Here is a 26,779-nt window from a genome sequence, read left to right on the forward strand (position 1 = left end):
TTGAAGCACAGAACTATATTTCATGGAAAAATCATTTTACAGGTGTTTGGATTACCCTTGGGGTGAGTGGTAACAACTAGAATAGGAACACAAGGGTCATTCTGGCTTGCTGGAAATGCCCTTTCTTTTTTGATCTAGACACCAGATTTGTGCACGTTAAGTTAGACATCCAAAAACCAATGGTTGGAAACTCAAATCAGGAAAGAAAAATCTATTTAACATTTTTGTCTTAGTCTTTTTTACAAACCATCAAACCTCTTCTCTTGTCAAAATGGTATTTCTACCCCAACAGTATTAAAGTTGCTAACTGTAAGCACCAAGGGTACATCTTACCAGATGCATGCTCCCTTGAAAGTCCCAAACAGAAGGCAGCGTTGCCTGGGGTTCTAAAAATAACCATTGAGCTTGCAATGATGAGAATGGTAGAAGCCACAAAGTCAAGCCATCGCTGCCTACACAGGCATACCTCATTTAATTGCATATCACCTTACTGTGGTTTACAGGTAGTGCCCAGTTTAACAATTGAAGGACTGTGGCAACCTTGCCTCAAGCAAGTGTGTTGGTATCAATTTCCAACAGTATGTCCTCACTTGCATCTATGTCACATTAATTAATGTGTATACACTGTTGTTTTATTTTTTTTAAAGATTTATTTATTTATTTATACAAGCACTGGGTACAGTCAGAAGTGCGGGAGGGTGAGAGAATTCACCAGAGCCAGAGCGGAGAGAACAGGCACACTGATGAAGTACACTGCTGAGGGGAGCAGCGGGCAGCAGGAGAGGTCTGCGCGCCATGTGGGAACCTTCCCCGGAGGCCGGGGATCGAACCAGCGCTGCAGAGGCTGCAGACAGCTTCGCAACCCAGCGCTCAAGCACTGTGCCACCAGTGAGGCCCTATACACTGTTGTTTTAGATAAAATGTTATTACACACTCAGAGTACAGTACAGTGTGAATATACCTTTTATACACACTTGGAAACAAAAAAATGTGCGTGACTCATTGTAATGCAATGTTCACTTTATTGCAATGGTTTCAGGCAGAACCCAAAATATTTGAAATGTACCTGTACTCACTATCCACAGATTCCTTAGAAGTTCCTTTATTCCCACAATGCCTGGTTGTGACATTTTTAATAGCAGATATTTTAAAGAAGACATGAAGAATTGTGGACAGTAGATATTAGGTGTGTGTTTCAAATGGGGTTAAACTACATAAGCTAGGGTCCTCCCTTCTGGCACAAGGGAGGCTTCACAGAGGAGGCTACACCTGTGCTAGTCCCTGGAGGGAAGGTAGAAATAGAGGAAAAAACATTTCAAACTAAAAAGAGTATAAGCAAATGCATGAACAGCAAAATATCTAAGAGAAAGACTTTGTGAACAGATTTGTGGATTGCAATCATGGCTCCACTAGCAAAGTCATCTTGGCCAAATTCAGTGAACTCTGACTTTAGTTTAAAATATTAAAAATAGGGCCTCCCTGGTGGCGCAGCGGTTGAGCGCTGGGTTGCGAAGCTGCCTGCGGCCTCTGTGGCGCCGGTTCGATCCCTGGCTGCTCCCCGGCCACCGGAGGAGGGTCCCACATGGTGGGCAGACCTCTCCTGCAGCCCGCTGCTCCCCTCAGCAGTGTACTTCAGTCCTTCTGCCTGCTCTGCTCCCCGCTCTGGCTCTGGTGAATTCTCTCACCCTCCCGGCTTCTGACTGTACCCAGTGCATGTATAAACAAAAAAAAAAAAAAAAAAAAACCCAAATAAATAAATAAAAATACACGCCTCTTTAAAAATAAATAAATAAAATATTAAAAATAGGGGCCTCCCTGGTGGCGCAAGAGGTTAAGCAACGCACTATGAAGCAATCCGTAGCCTCTGCAGTTCGATCCCTGGCCAGCAAGGGAGCAACCCACATGGCACAGCAGACCTCTCCTGACTTGCCCGCTGCTCCCCTCAGTGGTGTACTTCCGTCAATCTGCCTGTTCTGTTCCCCACTCTGTCTGGTGAATCCTCTCACCCCCTGCATCTCTGGCCTGTACCCCAGCTCTTGTATGCATAAATAAATAAATCTTTAAAAACATAAAATAAAATAAAATACATAAGCTGGCCCTAGCCATTGTTGAACATCCAGCCATGAACAACAGGGAGAAGGAAGAACTGTAACTCAAGAGTATGGCATTGACGACTGCCTTTGGAGAGACTGCAGTGATGTCCAATAAAAGTTTGAGATGATGGAAATGTTCCAATTATAGCTATTAGACTCTGTGGTATCCAATATGGTAGCCACTAGTCACACATGTCCACGAAGAAGGTTCTAAATTTAGTTTCTAAGTTCAACTTAGTTTCTTAAAGTAAAAAAAGAAATGGAATTCTTCTAATCTAATTATAATTAATTTGCATTTCAATGTCACTGGTGGCTAATGTTTATTGTACAGCCAGCTGTAGAGAAAACTCAACAAAATTGGGCCAAATTCTGGCCACCACATTGCCTTATAAAAAGACCCCACAATGGTTTATGGGTAACCTGTCAAAAAGGTTCCATGTATTTATATTCTCTATCCAACTTCTCCAAAGTAAAAACTTAATAAAGACAAGATGAAAGTAATTATTAGTTTCAAATGTGTAGCTAAAGCAATACTAACAATCCAAGGTTATTTATTACAGCTCTGTATTGCTCATGGAAGCTAGTTTTGAAGGCAAGGAGAAAATTTTAACTGAATTAAAACCTCTCATGTTTTAGTAATATATTCTCCATCAAACATTGTAACTTAATATAATTGTGCCAATAAACTGAAAAAACATGTCACCTGATCAGAGAGTGTAAGTGGAGAAGAATATCCAATCCTACAGCCATAGGTAAAGCAAGATATCTCTGCTGTCAATTCTAGTACATGAGCCAAAGGCAAGTAGCCAATATATGTGTCCTTTGGTCTAAAAAAAAAAAAAATAGGAGAAACATTTTAGCCATTCTTAAAAAGTCACTGTATATGGGAAACATCAATAACCTTGTCATATAAATATCGATTTGAATTTAGAGAATGCCAAATATGAGCTCTTATTTCTAAGGAGAAAGCCAAATAATTATCTCTTACCCCAGTCCAGGAATTCTCTCACACTGGCCTGTCATTCCAGCTATCAAATTGCTATGATGCATCATCACGCCCTTTGGTCGTCCAGTAGATCCACTGGTGTACATGACGATAGCCATGTCCGAAGGGGATGGTCTATTTGGAGGAACGCTTGCTGAATGAACAAAAAAAAGCACCGTATTTTCTTTAGCTTAAAAGTTAAGTTGCTAGGGCCTCCCCAGTGGTGCAGCAGTTGAGCGCTGGGTTGCGAAGCTACCCACAGCCTCTGCAGCGCCAGTTCGATCCCTGGCTGTTCCCCGGCCACCGGAGGAGGGTTCCGCATGGCGTGCAGACCTCTCCTGCCGCCCGCTGCTCCCCTCAGCAGTGTACTTCGGTCCTTCTGCCTGCTCTACTCCCCGCTCTGGCTCTGGTGAATTCTCTCACCCTCCCGCGCTTCTGACTGTACCCAGTGCTTGTATAAATAAATAAATAAATCTTTAAAAAAAAAAAAAAGTAAGTTTCTAAAAAAATAATAATAATAATAAAAGTTAAGTTGCTAAACAGAGGTATTTAGATTCTGACATAATAAAAAAAACATTTTTTAAAAAATTGATAAGCACAAAACGAAATTGGTCATCAAATTCTAGTTACCTGATACTGAAATTTCAAGTTCAGTTTAGCCCCTTTTTTGAAATTTAGCCTAATCCCTGTTGGCTCATACCTCTCCAAAGTATAATAAAATAGAGGAGTGCATGGCAAAGACATCTAGGGCTTTGAAGAATCAAGGCAATTGATCATTGTGTGTAAGTGCTTCTGGCCTCAGTTTTCTCATCTCTGAAATGAGATGCTTGGACTCGATTATGGTTAACCACTGGTGAATATTAGAATCGCCTACAGAACTTAAAATACTATCTGTGGACCCTAGTCTGAAAACTCTGATTCTGTATGTCTGGAATAGATTACAGGTAGCACTCATACATACACCTGATTCAAAACTATTCAAACTAATTTTCAAGTTCTTGCAAAAATAATTTTTAAAAAACTGAACCAAGAACATTGCATTAGATTCAACTCAATTAGCCATTATACATTTAAAATTATTTTAAGATTATATCCAGGTCACAAGCAAAATCCAAAGGACAACAAACTAATCATCTTTTCTACTGTTTTAACAGTTGTTTATTGAAATCTATATAGGAAATTTTTAAGTATTGAAACTGCAATTAGATAAAAATTATAGCATGAGATCCTTTTTCTCTTTCCTCTCTCGCTGTCTCACACAAATCACTCATGCCTGCAGTTGGAATACTTGCTGTGTGTCTGAACTGAGGGTTCTTTGGGTCTTACCCTCTCTGGATCAGACCTCTCTGGATCAGTCCTTCATTCTCTATCAAATGTATATTAAAAAATACCTAAACTATATCTAAGTTTTACTTCTTCCAGTCCTCTGACCGAAGGAAGGAAATATTGAAGGGTCCTGAGCTCCATTTCTACCTTTGCTTATTCAGTGATTAAAGGAGAATAATAGCGAGGTTTTCCCAAGAGATTGTATTCAGCCATCCTGAGCAGGGGTCAGTAGACAGTTTTTACAAAGACTATATGGTAAATATTCTAGCATTTGAGAGCCATATGGTTTCTACCATAAACTACTGTTGTAGAAGGAGAAGAACCACAGACAACTGTTAAACAAATTGATGTGATAGTGTTTCAATCAAAATTTATTGAAAGAAACAGTCACCTCTAATTTTCCAAACTACGCTGTGGAGCTGTGTTTCTCCAATAATCTGTTGTGAAGACAACCCCCCCCCATAATCATTTATGGGGATACTTTTGTAAAATACAATAAAAGTGAAATAAAAAAGACAAGGCACATAGCTAAAATTTTATATTAAAGACAAATCACATTTTAATCAATAAAATTAGAATGGTCATATGTAAGGAAGAATTAGAAAACAATAAATGTTATTATTGAAAGGATCTTCTACTCTACTAATAAAGAAAATAGCTATTATAGACACAACATTTTTTGTTATTCTACAAAACTAATTAAACAAAAAAGTTGAGTGAAAATATAACTCCCCACTTATTAAATGTCAATGCACACATGCTTAAAATTACTTAACTACTTGAAATACTTAAAAATTTTTAAGTTTTAATTTGTTTCTTGCTGTTAATTTAGCTCATCTAGGTTGGACTGGAAACAGTGCCACCTTTTAAAGAGAAAGGAAGGGAAAACCTTAATTATGCACGGTTTTGATCATTTTCAAATATTTTTATTTAAAACTTCAAAGAACTTTATAGTTTTCGATCATATCTCTTCTTTACCTAACGTATTGAAATAACAATTCTTGAAGAGATTTATTTTAACTGCTTTACTTACAATTTTCTGGCTTGGATCCCAAGTCTTCTACTGATTGCATGCTGTGAATCTCAAATCCTTCAGGGTATTCTGCTTTATTGATAGTCTTATTGTCCACATAAATGATATGTTTAACACAATTAATATCTGACAATGCAGTCTGTTGAACAGAAAGATAATCAAGCTGTTAAACATGGGCCCACAATAAATTCAATTGCTGAGCATTCTCCTAGTTAGATAGTACTACCACGAATCAAGAGAAAATTTCTTACCTTAAGTTTACTTTCCAGAAGTTCAACACTAGTGATCAGATAGGTAGCCTCAGATTCATTTAATCCATGAACGACAGCTTCTTTGCCAAGTGTGGCATATAAAGTCACAACTACATAGTAAAAAAATATACACAAAAGTTAAGTGATAAACATTTTTAGGTATACTATTTCAGCCAGCCTTTAATGATGGGTACTCACAAACACAAAGATATTTTACAATTTAATTTGATTCCATAGTTTCTGTTATTACCCTTCAACCTTACATCATACTTCCTGGTAGCCTCCCAATTTTCCTTACAACTTCTTAGGATTAGAAAGTTAGTAAGTTTCTAAATTAGAAAGTTAGAAACAGAAATACTTGAAGTGCCACAACTGGTCAAATAGCAGTCAATTAAGACTCTCAAGGCCAGTAGATTCGGGCTGAGAGCTTGCCTAACCAGGGCTCCCCTGTGACACACACTTTCATGGATCATAGTACCAAAGGATAGACAAGTCCTTGAGATTCCTCAAGTTTGGAGGATCCCGGTCAGAAAATCAGTCCTGAATCACGTTCTTACTCCTTCCAAAAGTCATTTTTTTCCGAGGCGCCAATGTCCAAGTTGCTTGGTGACCTCCAGGCTTTAATTGGAGGGGCCAAGAAGATCTATTTTCTTTTTTTTTTTTTAAGTTTTAAAAATTATTTTATTTTATATAATTCTTAACATCATTTTTTCATTTTTGCACAATGTATGCATTTTCATTTGTTATATTCCCCATATAATTCCCACCCCCCTTATTCTGACACTAATCTCTCTTCTCTTTCCCCCGCCCCCGTACTGTATATCTGGTCTATAGTTACTTGTTGATTTTGATTTTTACTTTATTACAATTAGTCTTTTTCCAAGAAGATCTATTCTTTAGGCGCTACCAATGAAAACAAACTGAAAGCAAGATCATTTAGAATTGAAGAATATCTGCTAAACTTATATCAAACTTGGAAATTCAGCTCTCAGCTGGTCACCAAAACAGGAATGTGGTTTAAGAGTAGTCAATTTTTACGAGGTGTTGATTGGTGAACATAGAGGATCTTTCTCTTGTTATCTATTTTCGATTTGTTTGAAATGCAAACTCTCAATTTCTGTAGTGTTCAATTTCATTCAATACATAAGTGAGTACTTAGTATGTGACACTGTACAGCATCATTCATTTTAAAAAATCGTTTTGTGTACAGTGGCAAAACTGAATGCTGAAGAATCAGAAATATGCCCAGTTCTACCATCTGGCTAATACAGCTAATGTCAATTCAGGTTGTCATGTACTTACTTCATGTGTAAAATGGAATCAATTTACTAGGAGGCCTCAAAGTAAAGCAATGAAATAGACTTATCTTAAGCAATGATTTTACTGTTTTAATAATTATTCTGTATCACTTCCTAAAAAATCCCTCTATGCGCCAAATCTTTCCGGTACAATTCACTTCCAGTTGAAAAGCAAGATTCAAATTCTATCCATTAAAGTTGCAAATTCCCATACTAGTTCTCAGAAGTCTGTCACAGGAGTTATCTGATACGCTTTAGCCACACATTACAGTATTACTGTTTTGTGGACATAATTTATGCAGAAAAATGACTGAATACCCCCTGTTTTGAAAACTAGAGGATCTGAGGACAATTTCACATATAAAAAAAAGTGCTCTCCCCCTCCCTCCAAAAACTAAGACACTTACGAGGAAAGTTGTATTTAAAGCAGGTCTGTGCTGCAATCATCCATTCCGCCCTGGTCTCACAGAAAATGGCAATGGTGTTCTTTGGTTTTAGTCCCAAGGCAGTGAGTCCACTGCCAAAGTTACTCACTCTGTGGTTCACTTCAAGATAGTTCATCCATTTATAATTCCCAAGAATTAACTGTTAAAATGAAGCATTCTCTAATATTAGTGTAGTTATACAAACAAACAAGATACAATTCAGTGTAGGCGTCTAAAAGTGCTCTTACGTGCATATTCAGAAGCTCCGAGCACGTGAGAATGAGTTATACAGCACTACGACAGAATGCCAGCACAGATTTAAAATGCACATGACTTATGATGAAGTAAAATTTATTTTCCCCTTAAAAAAATAAGTACAAAGATGCTGTACCTTCTTAAAAACCTTTCCATTTGGCTGCATCTCATTTTCTTCACTTAGTATTTCCCTGGTCCCCAGGCTGTCCTTCTTCCCAAACTTCGACACGGCGTGATCAAATAATTTATCCAGAGTGTCTGCTCCAGGGATGTCTATGACAGCTAGTGAGTCGAAGTGTGTGACAGAACGATATGGACTTCCAGGTTGGTCTGAAGTGGGCTTAGCTTTTATTCTCTTTGCCATAGCGTTTTTCTTCTTGGCATTGGTAAGAAAATACCATGGAATAAATATAAGGGCACTGTATGTTGTTATTAACAAGTGGACAGGCAGCAAAATAATGGTGAGCACATTTAGCTTAAGTTTCATAGTGGCAAGGCTTCTACAATGGTGTTTATTTCTTGTTATTCTTTGGCTTTGGAAAGCCTTATTTTGCTGAAGAAGGCAATAATGGAAGGAGCAGCAAGAGTAGCAGTATAGCCAAGGCAGTTCACACAGATAAAAGTTAGTAATCTTTGGAAGCCGACAATAAAGTACACCTGCAGGTGAAGACAATGAACCAGGCAGAGAGCAGGAAAAAAAAAAAAAAACAAAAGAGCATTAACAAGTTGATAGCACCATTGACTGAAATACTCAGATTTATATTAGTTAATATAATTGATTTGATAAGGAAAGCTGAAATAACTGGTTTGAAAGGCTGACCTTTTTCATTTTAAAAATCATGACTGCAGGCCTCCCCTGGTGACACAGCGGTTTAGCGCTGGGCTGAGAAGCTGCCCGCAGCCTCTGCAGCGCCAGTTCTATCCCTGGCCACCAGCGAGGGTCCCACATGGCGTGGCAGACCTCTCCTGCAGTGCCCACTGCTCCCCTCAGCAGTGTATTTCATCAGTCTGCCTGTTCTGTTTCCCGCTCTGGCTCTAGTGAATTCTCTCACCCTCCCGCACTTCTGACTGTACCCAGTGCTTGTATAAATAAATATTTTTTTTAAAATAAATAAATAATAAAAACCACGATTGCCATAAACTTCCATTTTCCCCCAGCATTTTAGGTATACGCCTGTTCTGCACATCATTCTGTAAGTCTGATGAATAACATCACTTTAATGCTTACACAAATGCATGATTATGATATTTAAGTTTGGCTAAGTTTTGGCAGAGTAGGGAATGCCAATATTTAGAATTTTCATAAAAAGATATGTAAGCCAGGCATCTTTAAATAGGATTAGGGTTTTTTTTAACCAAAAGAAAGAAGTATATAATTTAGGTTTATTTCTCAAAGATTAACCCAGAACTATCATTCTAAGTTCTTCACTAATAGCAATTCTAAGGTAATGTTATTCACTACCTCCTATCTCCACAATTGGAGTGATAAAATCACACAATCATTTCCTAACTATTCACTTTGTACTCAGAATTGCACCAGATGCCTGAGAATAGTAGCACTAGGTGCAAAGTAGTTAGTATACATCCTGGCTCTTGCTCAAGATGAGTTAATACTTATGAAGCAATCAGCACACAAGATAAATCCAGTGTTTTTCAAACAGTGGGGTTGAGGGGTGTGAAGCTGAACTATTTCTTCAAATAAAACATGCAGACTGCCCAGAGATGTAACTAAAGTGCAAATGCTCTGGCTAAAGCAAGGATTGGGGGTGTCCAGCATCCCACCCAGATTTCCTAGAACTCCACCCCCAAAGTTATCACTGAAGTATTCCCAAGCCCTGCAAAAATACTCAAGTAGCACAGTGTTTATAAATAAATGCAATAGATTGCATAAAAAATGTATTATGATCTCAGAAGAAGTACAAAATGACCAAGACTAACTAGGAGAGGGTTTATGGAGATTTGACATCCAGCTGGCCCTTGTGTTGGTGATGTGGACATGATGGAGAGAGAATGGAGGGCATTCTGGGCAGGGGAGCTGCGTGAAGAAAGATAGAGGTAGGTATGGAAGGACTTGGGGAAAGGAAGGAAGGCCAATAATGACACTAGTGTGGCTAGGGCACAGGGTTTTCACACTGGCTAAATAGGCTACAGTAGCACCTGTTCTGACAAATCAAGCAAAAGAAGTTTTGATTTGATACACCAGAAAACTGGGGGAGAGGGCTGCTCAAGGTCACAAAACCATGGCCAATTGGAAAGGAACTGCAGAGACAGCCTCTGGGTTAATAAAGTCTCTCAGAGAGCTTGCCTTCCATTGAGAAAATTGTTCGTAAGTTGCAGTGTATTTCAATTATGAAAAATGTATAATCAGCTCACTTTGAAGAGATGAGTTGAACTCCATCTTTCTACAACTCTTGGGGAAATGGACTGACAGACAATTCAATTGAACCCAAGCCAGCTGTTTGTTTTTATACCAACTACTACAAAATGAGTAGCTTAATCCTGCCTCTGCCTTTGTTCCTATCCTTCAACTGAGTGTGGAAGAATTGGCAAGAAGCTACAAGTGAAAAGATCTTGGGTTAAGTGCCCATGTTTATCAGTAAATAACTGTGTAACCCTGAGCAACGTCATCTGTCTGAGCTTAAGACTGGATAAGATCAGTGATGGACACTTTGAGAATCCAACAAAAACTATGAATCCAATTCCTCTCAAAAGATGTGTAAAAAAAATGTGTAAAACAATATACACAATTTCAAGGGAACATGAATTTCCTAAAATCCATCCATGAGGCCCAAATGGCAACAGCAAACCTGAACTGTGAATTTCTGGCCTGGGGCCCTTCCAACATCAAATGTTATGATGTGCTCTACCTAGAAACTGCTTTCTCAGTCATTCAGGTCATTCATTTCTTCAAGATAAGTTATGTCAAATGTCTTATCCTAGTGCTTAGTCCTCAATACACAAGATCCCCCTCTAATAGTCCTCTCCTCCATCAGACATTTCATGGCTATCCAATTTCACAACAATCGTTCCTTTCTCTATTTTCCAACATCACTTGAAATAGCTGTTTAGATGTTTGGAAATGATGGCAATATAATCAGGGATAAGAAGGAGTGGCAGACAAGTATAGACCAGTAGTCCTCACCCTATGAAACCCAAGGCCTCTTTCTTTTAACAATTTATAACACTCCTTCATAAACCTCAAGGGATAGTCACAAATGATAATCGATTAATTTTAAAAATAGTTCCTTGTTGGTAATATAAAGGAATTCCAGAAGAAAAATAACTCAAAATAAAATAGTATTTATTTCAATATATAAATTCTCAGAAACAGTAAAAGATTTAAAAACTCTTCGTATTGATAAAATGCCCCAGAGGTGTGAGTGCCAACTCACTTTCATTTGATAAATTGTTGGACTTGGGGCTGAAACTATATAAAGAACTAGAGGACAGTTTTGAAGGTTGCAATCTAGTTGGATTTAAACGGTATTGCATGTTTTATAGTCATTCATGTTATGATATACACTTAATTATATATATATATCTGCTTTGATATACACTTAATTTTATTTTTTTATATATATATATATATATATATATCTGCTTTAAGCCTTGGAGGTAGGAAATGATTTCTACACAATCCTTATAGCATAGAGACACAAACAGGGCTGACATGCATGCACAGTAGGCAAGGCTTAAAGAACATTCAGATGGGGTGACATTAAAGAGATCATTTAGTGCAGAGGTTTTCAAATTCTTTCTGGTGGTGGTGAGGGGGCATGGGTCATGCATTTTAATAAAATCTGTTATGTACATGAAAACACAAGTATAGATTTAAAAAAAAAAAAAGCAAATCTGCCTCGTGGGAGAGCTGTGACAGCCCCTGAAAGGACTACTTGGAACCCCCAGTTCAGCTGAATATTTGAACCACAGATACAGTCTGATTCGCCATCTCTCAGAGAAGAGAATGAGTGAGAGTAAATGGTAATCAAGCCCCATCCCCAAGCCCGATGCTCCTGCCGGCATGCCAGCCGGCCTCTGCCCAGTTTTGCCTATCCTCTTAAAATCCATCTCTGTCAGAGGTTTTCCAGGGTTAAACTCCTGTCTATTGATAAATTCATTTCAAGAAAAGATCCGAATACTACTGTGTGTCAGCTCTGACAAGGTAATACAGAAACGTAATACCAAGATGAGGAAAACATGCCCTGTTTTTGACTTTTCCTACAACCTGATATTTGAAAAACAGCAAGTAGTGTATGTAGCAGATGCTTTAATGCTTTCTTCGTATGACGTGCTGTTTTGCTTTTATAACTAAGTCAATGGGGAAAGTGAATTAAAGTAAAATGAAACTATACTATATAACACATGCACATATGATGATTTGGTAAATGAAGACTAAACACCTGCTATTATATTAAGGGTGAATGAAATGCTCTCTAAGAGCCTGATGCCCTGGGCTAAACTGAGGAGATCTGGGTTCCAATATCAGTGTCTGCTGATAAGTGTGATTTTGAACAAGTTATATGACCTTGCATTTAAACGCTCTGTATCAGAAGCCCCATGTGTCAAATAGGAATACAGCTGTGTTAATCTACTTCATGGCACTACTGGAATTTTACCCAGGTTAAATTCCATGGGTAGTTATCAATCCATGGAATAGTCTCAACAATCACATCTCCCACTGTTGAACTTGGCAAAACTACAGCCTAGTTAAATCCACTTCTCCACCTCATCTGCAACTGTACCCCAACTGCTGAACTTGGCACGAGAAAAGCATGCCTGTGCTGAAAATTCTACTTTATAACTATGATGGTGCCCTCAAGTGAGTCCTCAAGGGAAAGCACACTAGTCCGCTCACTGGTGTACTCTTCTGGGGCTCATCCCCTGCTATCTTCAGACCACCAATGCCCTCCTCCTCCCTGTCCTCATTCGCCACTGTTAATCTGGCTTATTATTTGACTGAGATCTGGAACAGTCTAAAAAAAACTTCCACAGACTCCCATCGCTGTATCTACCCCTCTACTGGCATATGCGGCCACACCCTCTTCTCTTCCTTCTCTGTCCACGGGCTAGTGCTGCTCCCAGCTCTGCCGCGGTGCTGCTCTGCTGATTCTTCTCTCTTCTGCCTCATTAATTTTTTCTGTTCTACTGAAATGTTCCCATTAAAACCATATTAACAGGTTATTATTTTTTTTTCATCTTAAAAGCCATCCCCTGGGCCTCCCCAGTGGCACAGTGGTTGAGCGCTGGGCTGCGAAGCTGCCTGCAGCCTCTGCAGTGCCAGTTCGATCCCCAGCCGCAGGGCGAGGGTCCCACATGGCACGCAGACCTCTCCTGCCGTGCCCGCTGCTCCCCTCAGCAGTGTATTTCATCAGTCTGCCTGTTCTGTTCCCTGCTCTTGTCTCTGGTGAATCCTCTCACCCTCCAGTGAATCTAGCCTGTACCCCGGTTCTTGTATAAATAAATAAATAAATCTTTTTTTTTTTAAGCCATCCCCTCTCTTGTTTTTGGGCTACAGTCCCATTCTTCTCCTTCTCTTCCATTTACTCTTCTCCTTAGGACCCCTTGTCTATGCTCTCTGTCTCTCAGTTCTGTCTCCCTATTTTCTCTTAAGCCCACAACACTCAGGCTTTTACCCCCAACCGCTCTACAAAATTGCTCTGATCAAGGTCACTGATGATTTTCATGTTGTTAGACCCCAAGGTCAATTGAAGCTAGGTCCTCATCTCCTTTGACCCACAAGCACAGCTAACACAGTTGACCCCTCTTTTCCCACTTAAAGTGTTTTTTCCTGGTTTTCCAGGAAACCAATTTGTAAGTTAATTAGTGGAACTCTCCTTTCAACTTCTCTGTCCATTCCTTCTCAGTCTGCTGCTGCTGCTCATGTATCTCACTGAAATCTAAAAATGCTCTGGTGCTCAGTCCTTGAGCCTCTTCATCCACTCACTCCCAGGCTGATCTCATTTAGTCTGTTTTCAATAGCTCGTTTATGGTGATGGTACCAAATGCTTCACTTAGCTGGAGGTCTCCCTTGAACATCAAATTTGTATATACAACTATTTCCTCAAAAGATGCATTTACATATAGACAGATGCATTTAGATCAGTTAATATGTTCCAAACTGAGTCACTGATAGTCCTAGAAATCTATCCCACCACCTAGTCTTACCCATTTCTGTAACTTCCAGTTGCTTTGACCAAAATCCTTACATTCACTCTTTCACTCCTCTTTCTCTCTTACACATCCCATAACCAATTCATCAATATCTTACCAGTTCTGCTTCAAAACAGATTATCTAAATTCAACTACTTCTCACCACTTCCACCGCAACCAGCCTGGCTCAAGTCACTATCAGCTCTCAACTGGATAAAAGCAACAGCCAATCAGATCTCCCAGGGCCTACCCGGTGGCGCAGCGGTTGAGCGCTGGGTTGCGAAGCTACCTGCAGCCTCTGCAGCAACGGTTTGCTCCCCGGCCACCGAAGGAGGGTCCCACATGGCGCGCAGACCCTCCCCTCAGCAGTGTACTTCGGTCCTTCTGCCAGTTCTGCTCCCCGCTCTGGCTCTGGTGAATTGTCACCCTCCCGCGCGTCTGACTGTACCCAGTGCTTGTATAAATAAATAAATAAATCTTAAAAAAAAAAAAAACCTCTAAAAAAAAATCAGATCTCCCCACTCCCACCTTTATGGTAAGTCCTAAACAGAATGCTCCTGTTAAAATCTAGGTTAGATCATGTCACCCCTCTGCACAAAACTTTTCAAAGAATCTCCATATAACTCACTCAAAAGCAAAGCTGCTGACTTTTTCTACTACACATTCCTGTCACCCATTCTGCTACTGTCCTGCACATTCTTTGTTGTTTTTGGACTACACATGACCCTGCAGACTCTGGGCCTATGTCTATGCTGTTCTCTCTGCCTGGAATGTTCTTCTGAGAATGCTATTCTGATACCTAGCAAAGCTTATTCCCACACCTGCTTATCTGTACACAAATATCACCTTCTTGGGAAGGCCTTCTTTAGCCACTCTTTGCAACACTTCTAATCCCTTTCTCATTTTTCTCTTCAGAACTTTTTACCAGTACATCATCTGCTTTATTTTTCATGTTTATTGTTGCTATCTCCCTTAGAGCATTCCCTCCATGAGCAGAGTTTATCCTATGCTGCTGAATCCTCAGCATTCACAATACTTCCATGTGCTAGATGTTCAATTCATTTACTGGCTGAAATAATACCATATACGAAATGGCTCTGAAACTCTAAGTGCAGTAATAGCCTCAAGGCAAACCAGCTTAGTCATTTCTTTAAAAAAAAAAAATCACTTGTGCACGCCATCACTCAGAAAATGATATGCTCTTAAAATTCCTGGTAGTTTAAATTTGAACATGTCTTCAGTTGCTTAATAGAAAACATGAAACTGGAAAAACTGCCTACTACACGGAGGGAAGAGATTGTTGCTATAAAAGCATGACGGTTACATCATTGGTTCTATGTGCTTTTCACACTAATGCCTTTCACAAAGGCAGGCCATCCTTCTATGTATGGAGAGTGATCCTGCTCTCCCCACCACTGGTAGGATGTGAATTCCCAACTGCACCTCCCTGAAATCCAGTAAGAGATTTGAACGTCACCCAGACAGGGGGACAGCATCATCTGCAGTCATGGGATAGTTAATAGTTCTTACTGATACATACATTCCATATGGAAATTAGATTAGTAACCACTTATTGAGTATGTATGATGGGCGAGGTATCGTGCTCAGTCTTTTACATGCATTATCTCATTTAATCCTTCAGAATACCCCTTTGAGGTAGTAACCTCATTTTATTGATGATGTAACAATCCCAGAGAGACTGAATAATTTGCCCAAAGTAACAAAGTAGGGGCTTTGACTCAGGCCTATCTGATTTTTTAAGTCCATGCATTTGCCTACATTGTCTGGGACCCTGGTCACACATGTGTCCCTATCCTAGGAAAGTTCATGTTATGTCACCTCACTTTTAGAAAAGATCTACCTTATTAATTGTTTGTGCTAGCAAAAAAAAAAAAAAAAGCCACCCAAAGAGGATCTTCACTTTTCCGAAAAACAGCTTTCATCATTGATTTTGCAATAACCATTCTAGAGGCAGCACACACCCCAAGCGGTGAGAGTGGCACCGCCAAGCTCCTCCCCCAGGAACAACTGAGACAAGTTGTGCAATGATCATATCATTCCTGCTTCAACTATTTGTTAGTATGAGATTAACTTTTATGTATTATTTAGTATGATTTGGTTGGTTATTTTAGGGGGATCTGGGAGTACTACAAAAATTTTCCCTATAAATTAATGGTAATTGCTTCTTTGTTTTATGCCATTTTAGCTGTAAAAGAATTCATAGGAATGCTCTGCTTTTGTATAGTAAGGGAAACCTGTACTGGTATAAGTGGTTGAAAGTAACAAAGTGTGTATGAAGAAATCCTGTAACAATTTTAAGTACTAATTAGTCTGGCATCCTAAGGCATTTTTCTACCAAAAAAAAATACCTTCAGGTATCTTGGTAAGTCCTAGAAGTTTTAGTGAAAAGTCAGCTGCAATTTCATTATTTGCTTTAAAGTCACGTTTAATGATAAGTATTTCATTCCAGTTATTTCAAATGTTCTGCAGTAGTAAGGTTAAGCAAGAAGCATTAGTGATACATTAAGCTCTAGTACACAAAGTAAACAAACACTACATAATGATTAAGATCTGATTTTAAGAAGAAATCATTGCCCCCAAAAGCATGTGACAAAACATCAATTTAATAAGGAAAGGGAAAAACTAATAAACTGAAGTCAGTTAATGACAAGACATTTTTTTCAAAAGTTTTAGAAAACAGACTAAACCAAGCAAGGATCCATCATGCATCTGCCAAGTTGAAACACAGTTAGGGCAGATTCACTACACCTGCCCTTGATATACACATTCATAAAAATGTAAAAGAATATCAATTTGAAAATCAGTGACTATGCAGGTGCTACTTTAAAAACGCACATTTTCAAGTCTCACACACCACTTAAGGGTAATTTAAATATTAAACAGATAATTTGCCTTCTGAAAAGTATTAGTAGTCACTGAACATTCTATCAGAATTCTAAACATTTTAAGAGTAAACAGTTACGAATACTTGTTGCACTTCAAACGATCATATTTCTACATAGATGTTACATCACCAAGATTTTTATGAAAGGGTGGAGTGCTTTTTTAAAAATCCTATTTTGTTTCACACACTTATTAAAAAGTTCTACATGATCTTGACACACAGGAGAAAGCTCAAATACTGTTTTTTTTTAAAAAAAATTGCATTTTGGTTAATTAGATCAAATTTTACACAAGCTATATTAGAATATGATTAATTTTATATTTTAAGGTTAAAACTTTTCAAATATTAATATTTAAAGAAAACAAAACACATAAGAGTAGCTAGCAGGATCATTTTTACTTTCCAACAATTTACCACACTGAGTAATCCTGTGAAATATATATCCCTGAGACCCTTGTCTCATCTGCCTCAAATTGGTAGATCAATCTAACTCAATTTTAAGTAACTTCTACAATAAAGCATTAAACACAGTATACAGTTATTATAATAAATACATTTGAAAGCTGAAAGCAAAACCAAAACCAAAAACCTAGGGCTGAATATATAGATGCCCTGTACCAACACGCTGCACCTGTCTGCACCTTTTTTGACTAGAAGTCATAGTCTCACAATTATGACTGATCTTTTGGGTGCGTCTCAAACAAGATTAACTGAACCTGTCTACTTCATCACCTGGAGAAGTATTAACTCCTGAAGTCGCCATCCTGCCAGTCTCTTTCCAGCTTTTCCCAGCATAGAAAGCATCACAGCCACCATGTTGAAGATGCTCGCATGTTCTAGTGCGAGTTCCCTCCCACAAAGCCTTAAGAGCATCCCCAGCATGCATCAGATAATGTTTTTTTCTAGGTCACGGGATAGGTATAACTGGATCCTATCTATATATGTTGAAATGAGGAGATCTAGAAATGAAAGCTGCTGCCTACACACTTCACATACACTGTATATAATTTATGCATCTATTCCTCATTTTAAATGACCACAAGAAGGTTTTTAAATATATATCTTTCTAAAATCAGGAGTTGATTGTATAAAATGTAATTTCCAAAACTTACATTTAAGGTATTTTGAGACTAAATCATTATATTAGAAGTGACACCTGCTGGTAAAGCATGATGTCACAACCCAATGTTTTTAGACACCATGAAAAAGGGAAAAAAAACTAAGTTGTGAGAGTTGTGCATTTGAAGAGAACTGTAAAGGGTTCAGCAAGCACAGGAATACTCTGAGAATGCTGCAGTGCTGCAGAGGTCACTGCAGCTCCCCGGGAAAAAACCTGCTGCTAAATTAGACAGCCAAGCCCACAAAGCTGTAGACTCTCATTTCGTCTCTAAAGTCTTCCCTTTGCTAGGTGTTTGTTCTCTACTGGGACACAGTGATGGTTTAGAACTTAACTTCACAGAGTAACAATACATGTACTTTGTTCAAGTGAGGAATATACAGACTATACCTGTAAGGTACAGATCTATCTCCTGTCATCCTACCTACTTATTATATATAATAAAGCAATATCAATGCAGGCTGCCAACAAAAAAAATTAAAACCAGCTCTAGTACCTCTATAGGCACATCTTGTGTTACAGGGAGAATTTGGCAGCCATACTTTTTTTTATCACGTGACCTATCCTTCACATGGGCTAAGAGTTAGTTTAATAGGCTAGTTCCATGCTAATACTGCTTTCCAGTGCTTCACGCTATTAAAAATTATGCAACAATGTTGTCTGTAAGCCATTTCTTCCAAAATGCGCAAATAAGTCACTACAATTCAGCTACCCAGTTACCATCATATGAAACTGTATCATGGTTTTAAAAACTGGTAATGATGTGAGGTGAAGGATATATATATATACATATTGTAAATATTTTGCAATATAATACATTTTTCAAATCACACTGTACACCTTAAGCTTACACAATATTATAGGTCAATTATATTTCAATAAAACTACAAAAATGATTATGCGTGGATTACATTATTTTTATTAAAGATATATAAAGTGAATCAAGACAGTTTCCATCGTCAAGGATTATAAGTTTACCTGAAAATAAATCTAAATAGAAGTAGTTAGGAATAGGTTGAAATTCTTACTAAATTAACAGAGTTTAGGGCAATAGTCATATATTCTCAAGCAGTTTAAAGGTCACAAAAATTGCTTGAAAATGCTTAAAAATATCTAATATATGACAAGTTTCAAAGAAATGGAAATTTTGTTAAAACATTTGAAAAGTTCCCTCTGTTCTTCAATATTAAATATACCTTATAGGTGAAACTAATAAAAGAACTCAAAGATGGGTCAATCTGCTAAAGACTGAAATCCTATGGCAGGTAAATCAAATAGCAGCTTAATATTAGCACTAGCAAGGTGCAGAGATGTGCCAAAGACAGAAGGTAATTCAAATTGTATTCTTAATATTTCATTATGTGTCTGACATTTCAGAAATTAAAGAATTCTTTTTTTAAGATTTATTTTATTTACTTATGCATACAAGAACTGGGGTGTAGACCAGAGGTGCAGGGGACAAGAGCACTCACCAGGGACAGAGCAGGGAACAGAACAGGCGGATCAGGCGGATCTACTGAAATACACTGCTGAGGGGAGCAGCAGGCAAGACAGGAGAGGTCTGCTGTGCCATATGGGTTAGCTCCCTGGCAGGGACCGAACTCAGGTCATAGCAGTGATAGCACCGAGACTTAACCCGAAGGCCACCCGGGGCGCCCAGAAATTAAAGAATTCTTAACTAAAAAAGGAAGTAACATGAAATCAAATATAAGAAGCCATGGAGGGTCTCCCCAGTGGCACAGCGGCTGAGCGCTGGGTTGCGAAGTTGCCCGCAGCCTCTGCAGCGCCGGTTCAATCCCAGGCCACAGGGGAGGGTCCCACATGGTGCGCAGACCTCTCCTGCCGCCCACTGCTCCCCTCAGCAGTGTACTTTGATCTTCTGCCTGTTCTGCTCCCTGCTCTGGCTCTGCTGAATTCTCTCACCCTCCCCGTGCTTCTAACTGTACCCAGTGCTTGATGTATAAATAAATAAACAAACAAACAAACAAACAAACAAACAAATAAATAAATAAATCTCTCTCTTTTTTTTTTTTTTAAAGAAGCCATGGAAAAGTACTCCAAGAGCTATTATCTTCATTACCAGAGATGGGGAATATTTTCCATTCTGTTCTCTGTTCCAAGTTCATTTGTTTGGGTGACCCATGCATGTTTCACTAAGGTGAATAGGGCAAAGGAGAAAAGGTAATTAAGTATTTATTAAGTATTTATGTTTTGAAGTATATTTTGGGATAGCCAAGGCAAAGCTATGCCAATTGAAGGAGTCTCTAAAGTGTCACAAACACTCCAAACTGAATGAAATTATTTGGATATTCATATTAGTGCTTCTGGCAACTCCTTACTATTCACTTTGGTAGGTTTCTTTCTTTTCCACATAGAAATGGGCTGCAGACCAATTGCTGTATTTGTGTATCTATGTGCGTATGCATGTGCGCGCGCGTGTGTGTGTGTGTGTGTGTGTGTGAAAGAGAGAGAGAGAGAGAGAGAAGGGGGAAACCAGCTTTCTATTGATAAACTATAGAAACCTGAATACAACTACCCTCACAATGACACCATAATCTATTTCCCAAAAGAAATGCTAACCGTATTGATATACCTCCTTTGTCAATCATGGATGGGCTAGCCTGTTACCAAAACAGCTTAAATCAGACAGCAATTCTGGTCTGTTAATGATAATCTTTGGCCATGTTTAAGAGTTTCTAGTGCAGGCTAATCAGTAGACTTTAGCACTTGGCTATATGTGAACACTAAGTCTTTTGAATTTCAAATTCAAAAGTAGTTATTAGCATATAAGAACTATGAGATCTTCTGTCTCAAGTTCATAACCTATTATAATGAAAGCAATTCTCAAAAGACCAGAAATACTAGAGAGGCAGCTTATATACAGGGTTTTGGTGCTGGTTGAGCAGCTTGCTGAGCTGTAAGACCTGAAACAAATTTAAATAACCTCTTGTCTATAAAATAAGAAAGCTAGGTTCAGATGTGAAGATATACCAGACCAGTAAAAGTTTTAAAAAGAAAGATGAATTCTAGGGGGAATGGCATGGCACATGTTTAATTTCTCAAAATTAGGACTTACTTTATAAAAAGTAGCAATCCTTTAAATTGAAAAAATTCAATTTTAAAAAATGCATGGACCTGTCTGTTATCCTTACTTTCCTCACTTTACCATGGACCAGTAAAAACTTCTTCACTGAGCAGATGGCTCTAAAAATAAATGTTTGGGAACCCTAGATTAGATAATTTTAAAGGTCCAACAACACTATAGTTCTAATTTTAAGTGCTATGTTGCATTTATTCCATATTATGACGTAGAATGGGCACCTCAATGAAGAACAACAGTACTAATACTTAAATTGTGAATATCAGAAATATATTTAAATCTGTTTGAGCAATAGTAGATAGAAAAAGAAACAGTAAATAGAATGAACTTCTATTTATTGGGGGAAAGCATATACTAATACAGATTTAACTCCACCAATAATAATGAACCATTCACTGAATATTATTACACTCATTTTAATAGATGATGTAATTGAGGCAAAAGGAAGTTAGATACTTTGCCAAAGACATAGCCTGTAAGCCTCAGTAGTCAGGATTGGAACCCCAATCCATAGCTCCATTTTGTGTTATTTAAAGAAAAAGATTTTATTAAGCTTTTAAATATCATTTCCCCTACTATAAATGAGTGACAGATGGTTTAGATTTTAGAAGTTGCACAGGGTAAAAAGTTTTCCTATTTCACTTTTTCAAATATTGCCTTTTTAACACAAACATAAAACACTGGCAGGGTTTTTCTACTGAAATAAAAGGTCAACATTCCTAATATTATGGTCACTTGATTTTCTCCAAAAGTTGATAAAATTATAAACTTAGATTTTTAAAGGATAGGTACTTACAGATTTCCTTTTTTTCTCCTATGAACACGTATATCTTCTGGGATTTCAATCTGCAGTGAGAGATAATATTTCTGAGTATAGCAACATAAGAAAAGAAGTTCTTTAACCATTTTCCAGTGCTGTTTCACATTACCTGTGTGCCTTAGCTCATGATGAACCAGGAAAAGTAAGAAATGGCTATAGAGATTTCAAGTAGTGCTACTAGGATCTCAGAAAATTAACTGAGACACACTCTAAGAAACAGAAATCCAAAGTCCATGGGAAAATGGCTTTTAAAATTGGGCAGAGGAAATGGATAGACATTTTTCAAAGAAGACATACAAATGGCCAATAAATGAAAAAATGTTCAACATCATTAGTCATCAGAGAATTGCAAATCAAAACCACAATGTGGTATATCACTTCACACCTGTTAGGATGGTTATCATCAAAAAGGGCTATCACCAAAAATAAGAGATAACCAGTTCTGGCAAGGATGTGGAGAAAAGGGAACACTTTGCATATTGTTATTAGAAATTGATGGGCCTCCCCTGGTGGCGCAGCTGTTGGGCGCTGGGCTGCGAGGGTCCCAACCAAAAAAAAAAAAAAGGAAATTGAATTGGAGCAGTCACTATGGAAAACAACATGGCTGCTACTCAAAAAATTAAAAATACAATTACCATATGATCCAGCAATCCCACTTCTATAATATAAGCAAGGGGATGAAAATGCCATACTGAACAGATATCTATATGGCCATGTTAACTGCAGCATCGTTCACAATAGCCAATATATGAAAACAACCTAAGTCTCCAATAGGGGGATATGGATAAAAAAGATGTGATACACTCTCTCTCTCTCTCTCTCTCTCTCTCTCTCTCTCTCTCTCTCTCTCTCTTGAGGAATGTTACTCAACCATGAGGAAGAAGGAAATTTTGCCATCTGTGACAACATGGATAGACATTGAAGGCATGGTGTTTGGTGAAATAAGTCAGAAAGATACATACTGCATAACATCACTTACATGTGGAGTCTAACAAGGCCAACCTCGTAGAAATTAAATTTCTATTTAGTGGCTACCCCGCTCTGTGGGAATTGTGGAGATGTTAAAGGGGACAAACTTACAACTACAGATAAAACAAATTCTGGACAACTAACACCTAGCATAGTGATTCCCATCAACAGTAACTTCAGAGTTGCTAAGAGACCAGATCCTAAATGTTCTCACCACAAAAAAATAATTATGTAACATTATAGAGGTATTAGCTAAAGTTACAGTGGTAATCATATCGCAATATGTAAATGCTAACACAGTGTATGCCTTAAACTTTTGTAATGCTGTATGTAAATTATATCTCAATGAAAAAGAAAATGACAAGAAGCAGGAGTTATGTTCTTAACTGGGTTTTATTTGTGTCTCTTCTTTCCCCAACATCAGGATAGGAGTCAAATTCAGAGGCAGACACAAACTAGTCAATCTACCCAGACATCCCCGCCTCCAAATGCCTGCAAGCACATAGCTATTTTTTCACTGAACCCCAAAGTGAATAATTTCCTTCAAACAATGCAGGGCTCTTTCTAAACTCACTCAATGAATTACAGACCAGTTTTGTGACATTCTTCAACATACATACACTAAGAAGCTTTAGGGTCAATTTACAGCTGAGGATTAACCTACAATGCAGAAGAAAACCAGTTACCATCTGACTACTCAGAAGAGTAAAATGAGACTCATCAGCAATCTGATGTTGCTTACTTATATTTCAACAGCACTAGGGTGTCCTGGGCATGAGGTTATCATTCTGAAAAAATTGAGTTATTTCCATCTAGTAGTACTCAGTACTACTTGTATACGATTATGAGAATAACCCCTCAAAATTTTAAAATCTAGAAATTCCAATGTAAGTTATAAAACTAACATCCCTATTGCCAATCACCACACTAGCTGGTACTAACTCAAACCGATCATTTTCTCCTTCGGTACCCTTAGAAGGATGAAGGAAGCAATGAGTTATGCCCAGGCTTATCACTAATAGTGTATGCCTTTAATTTTGTTAAATAAAACTAGTTTTTGACTTCAAGTTAATACTATTTTTGGTAGGCGGGGGGGGGGGGGGTACCAGCAACAGTATCAGCACATGTCTAAACACAAACGGTTTAGACTACTTATTTTTTTAAAGATTTATTTATTTATTTATTTGTGTGTGTTTGTTTGTTTATACAAGAACTGGGGTGCAGGCTAGATGTGCGGGAGGGTTAGAGGATTCACCAGAGACAGAGTGGGGAATAGAACAGGCAAATCTACTGGAAATACACTGCTGAGGGGAGCAGCAGGCGAGACAGGAGAGGTCTGTTGCACGATGGGGGCTGCTCCCTGCGCGGCCCGGGATCGCGGCCAGGGATAGAGCTGCAGAGGCTGTGGATTGCTTCATAGTGCGGTGCTTAACCCCTTGCACCACCAGGGAGGCCTAGTTTAGACTACTTATTAACATAAGGCCTGTTATTTAATATTTTCCAATCCTTTCCCCAGAGGGCTAACATTCGATATTAACATGAGGAGAAAACCTTGCACATTCATATTAACAAAGAGAGTGTTGGGGAAAAAAAATCATCATTTTGATCTATAAATGCATATATTTCCCCTACATATTAATTTCAATAACTGATGACAAGATTGACCTATAAAATCATTTAAAGACCTATAGGTTGCAGGGGGGAATACAAAAGTACACACTGGTTTGCTTCATTTGGAAAATAATTTCATCAGTAAATATCTGCAAAGGGTCAGTAACACTTTATCCTTGGGACTATAGCAGTAACACTATATCCTTGGAGGATAATCAAATGGTAAAGAACTCTCTCAGCTCTGTGAGAGCCCAAGCTTCAACCTTTTACTCATTTCTAGTCTCAAAGTCCTCAATCAACTGGGCAGAACAAAGCAATGCTCAAGAGATTAATACAAAAGACAGACATACTTTGTCTCAGTTTCTATAACCTAACGGACATTTCTTTCATTATAAGAAAAGAAAGCATACAATGGCTGCCCAGTAAACCAATGAGAACCAAATCACATTTTCTAACCTAGCTTAATTAAGCTTTTCTACACAACGGAAAAAATGACTTGGCACTCATCTCCTAGCCTCTCCCCTGCACCCTCCGCTTAAATCTTTCTATTAAAATAAAATGAAGTAACAACATAAAAGAACTAAGCAGATTATCATCATGCAGGTTCTATTTACAGATAATCAGAAATATGACAATTTGGCTAAAATTAAAGTCATAATGCAAATTTTAGCCATACTTTTCATTTTCACAGAGATGCAAGTTTTTGTAACATAAGGAAGTAGGCTATCCTCAGCATAGCAAATTTTAAGACACTGGATATACAATATGGCTTAATATATAATATGGCTTCTACTTAACAATTACCTGGTGGCATGAAAAAAAGACAGAATACAACATCTACAATTTATCATCTTACAATCAGGGAATAAGTCAGCACTGGGGAAGCCTGACTCACCAAATACCATGGAGCAAAATAGTGTCCACGCAACTACCGGAGTGATTATGGAAAAGGGCATACAAATACAAAGCAGTGTTGTTCAAGTCAGAGAACCCTCATATTTTGAAAAAGACTCAAAAACAAACCAAGAATATGTTTACTTTCTGCCCTTTCTGTAAATAAGTGGGTCTGTTAACCAATAATTTGAAAACATTCTTCTAGAAGCAAAGTCAATATTAAATCTGTGATAGCATCTGTTGGAAATGTTTCAAGCATGATGAATCTTCCTCCTGTGCTTCATGGCTCAAGGACCAATCCTAATTAGTTTTAAAGAGGCTGTTTCAGAAAAGAGTGGAAAATATTAACAAAGTCCTGAGCACTTAGTGTTTAAATATAAAGGTAGGGGCCTCCCTGAGGGCGCAAGTGGTTAAGACACAACCTACGAAGCAATCCGCAGCCTCTGCAGCATGAGTTCGATCCCCTGGCTGGCCATGGAGCATCCCACATGGTGCAGCAGACCTCTCCTGTCTCACCTGCTGCTCCCCTCAGCAGTGTACTTCAGTCAGTCTGCCTGTTCTGTTCCCCACTCTGTCTCTGGTGAGTCATCTCACCCCCCCCCCACATCTCTGACCTGTACCCCAGCTCTTGTATGCATAAATAAATAAATCTTTAAAAAATAATTTATATATCATTATATTCTTTGTACTGATTTAGAATCTTCTAAAATTCCCATTAGTTAAAAATGTTTATTTAAAACTTAATTTAAAAAAATCATAATGGAACAAGAAAATGACTCACTTAGCAAAGGCTTACATGACTGTCACAAGCCAGTCATACCCTGGAAGGTTCTGCTCAGATAAGTGATAGCAGAATCTTTCCTTTTTCACTTCAGTATATTCGAGTCTATGAGTTGTCCAAGAGCTATAAACGGTCATAAGGTTATGAGTCACTTGGTTTGTAAATACATTAAGGAAATGTTATAACTTGAGTAAAACTATCCAAAATACACTGTGTCTAATGTAAACAGTATGGAGATCATTTCAAAAAGTCAGTGACTTCAATGTTGTTTCATGGAAAAGTTAGGTAACCTAAAAAAAGTGCTTTTAAAAGTGTCTATACTGGGCCTCCCCCCTGGTGGCGCAGCGGTTGAGCACTGGGCTGCAAAGCTGCCCGCAGCCTCTGCAGCGCCGGTTCGGTCCCAGGCCACTGGCGAGGGTCCCACATGGTGCGCAGACCAGACCTCTCCTGCCGCCCCGCTGCTCCCCTCAGCAGTGTATTTCATCAGTCTGCCTGTTCTGTTCCCCACTCTGGGTCTGGTGAATTCTCTCACCCTCCCGCACTTCTGACTGTACCTAGTGCTTGAATAAATAAATTAATTTAAAAAAAAGATAGTCTTGCCTTTAAAAAAAAAAGTCTATACTATCTCAAAAAAGCAGTTTTCTTAAAAATTCAACATTATAAAATATAAATTTCAAAATGAAAGCAAGTCTTCTTATTTGATCCTTATTTATTCCTCTAGGAATAAAACCACAGCTTTTAATAGTGTGGTGGGTTCCCTTGGGGA

The 26,779-nt window shown here is 38.3% G+C and overlaps 1 protein-coding gene across 1 annotated transcript in view; it reads right to left on the reverse strand.

The window, feature by feature from the left end:
* Nucleotides 1-17,607, reverse strand: part of ACSL4 (acyl-CoA synthetase long chain family member 4) — a gene marked incomplete at its 3' end in the record, with an annotated part of 42,185 nt that extends 24,578 nt beyond the window's left edge. Inside the window, exons 1-7 of the mRNA XM_084258248.1 lie at nt 17,454-17,607; nt 7,803-8,042; nt 7,394-7,571; nt 5,689-5,798; nt 5,438-5,576; nt 3,082-3,232; nt 2,797-2,920 (exon numbers count right to left, since the gene is read on the reverse strand). Coding sequence (XP_084114374.1) covers nt 2,797-2,920; nt 3,082-3,232; nt 5,438-5,576; nt 5,689-5,798; nt 7,394-7,571; nt 7,803-8,042; nt 17,454-17,603 — 1,092 coding nt within the window. The 5' untranslated portion in view covers nt 17,604-17,607. The remainder of the gene's footprint in view (nt 1-2,796; nt 2,921-3,081; nt 3,233-5,437; nt 5,577-5,688; nt 5,799-7,393; nt 7,572-7,802; nt 8,043-17,453) is intronic.
* Between the last annotated feature and the right edge of the window lie 9,172 nt (nt 17,608-26,779).

The sequence above is a fragment of the Talpa europaea genome (assembly GCF_964194135.1).
Source record: "Talpa europaea genome assembly, chromosome: X".
In the NCBI taxonomy this organism is placed as follows: Eukaryota; Metazoa; Chordata; class Mammalia; order Eulipotyphla; family Talpidae; genus Talpa; species Talpa europaea.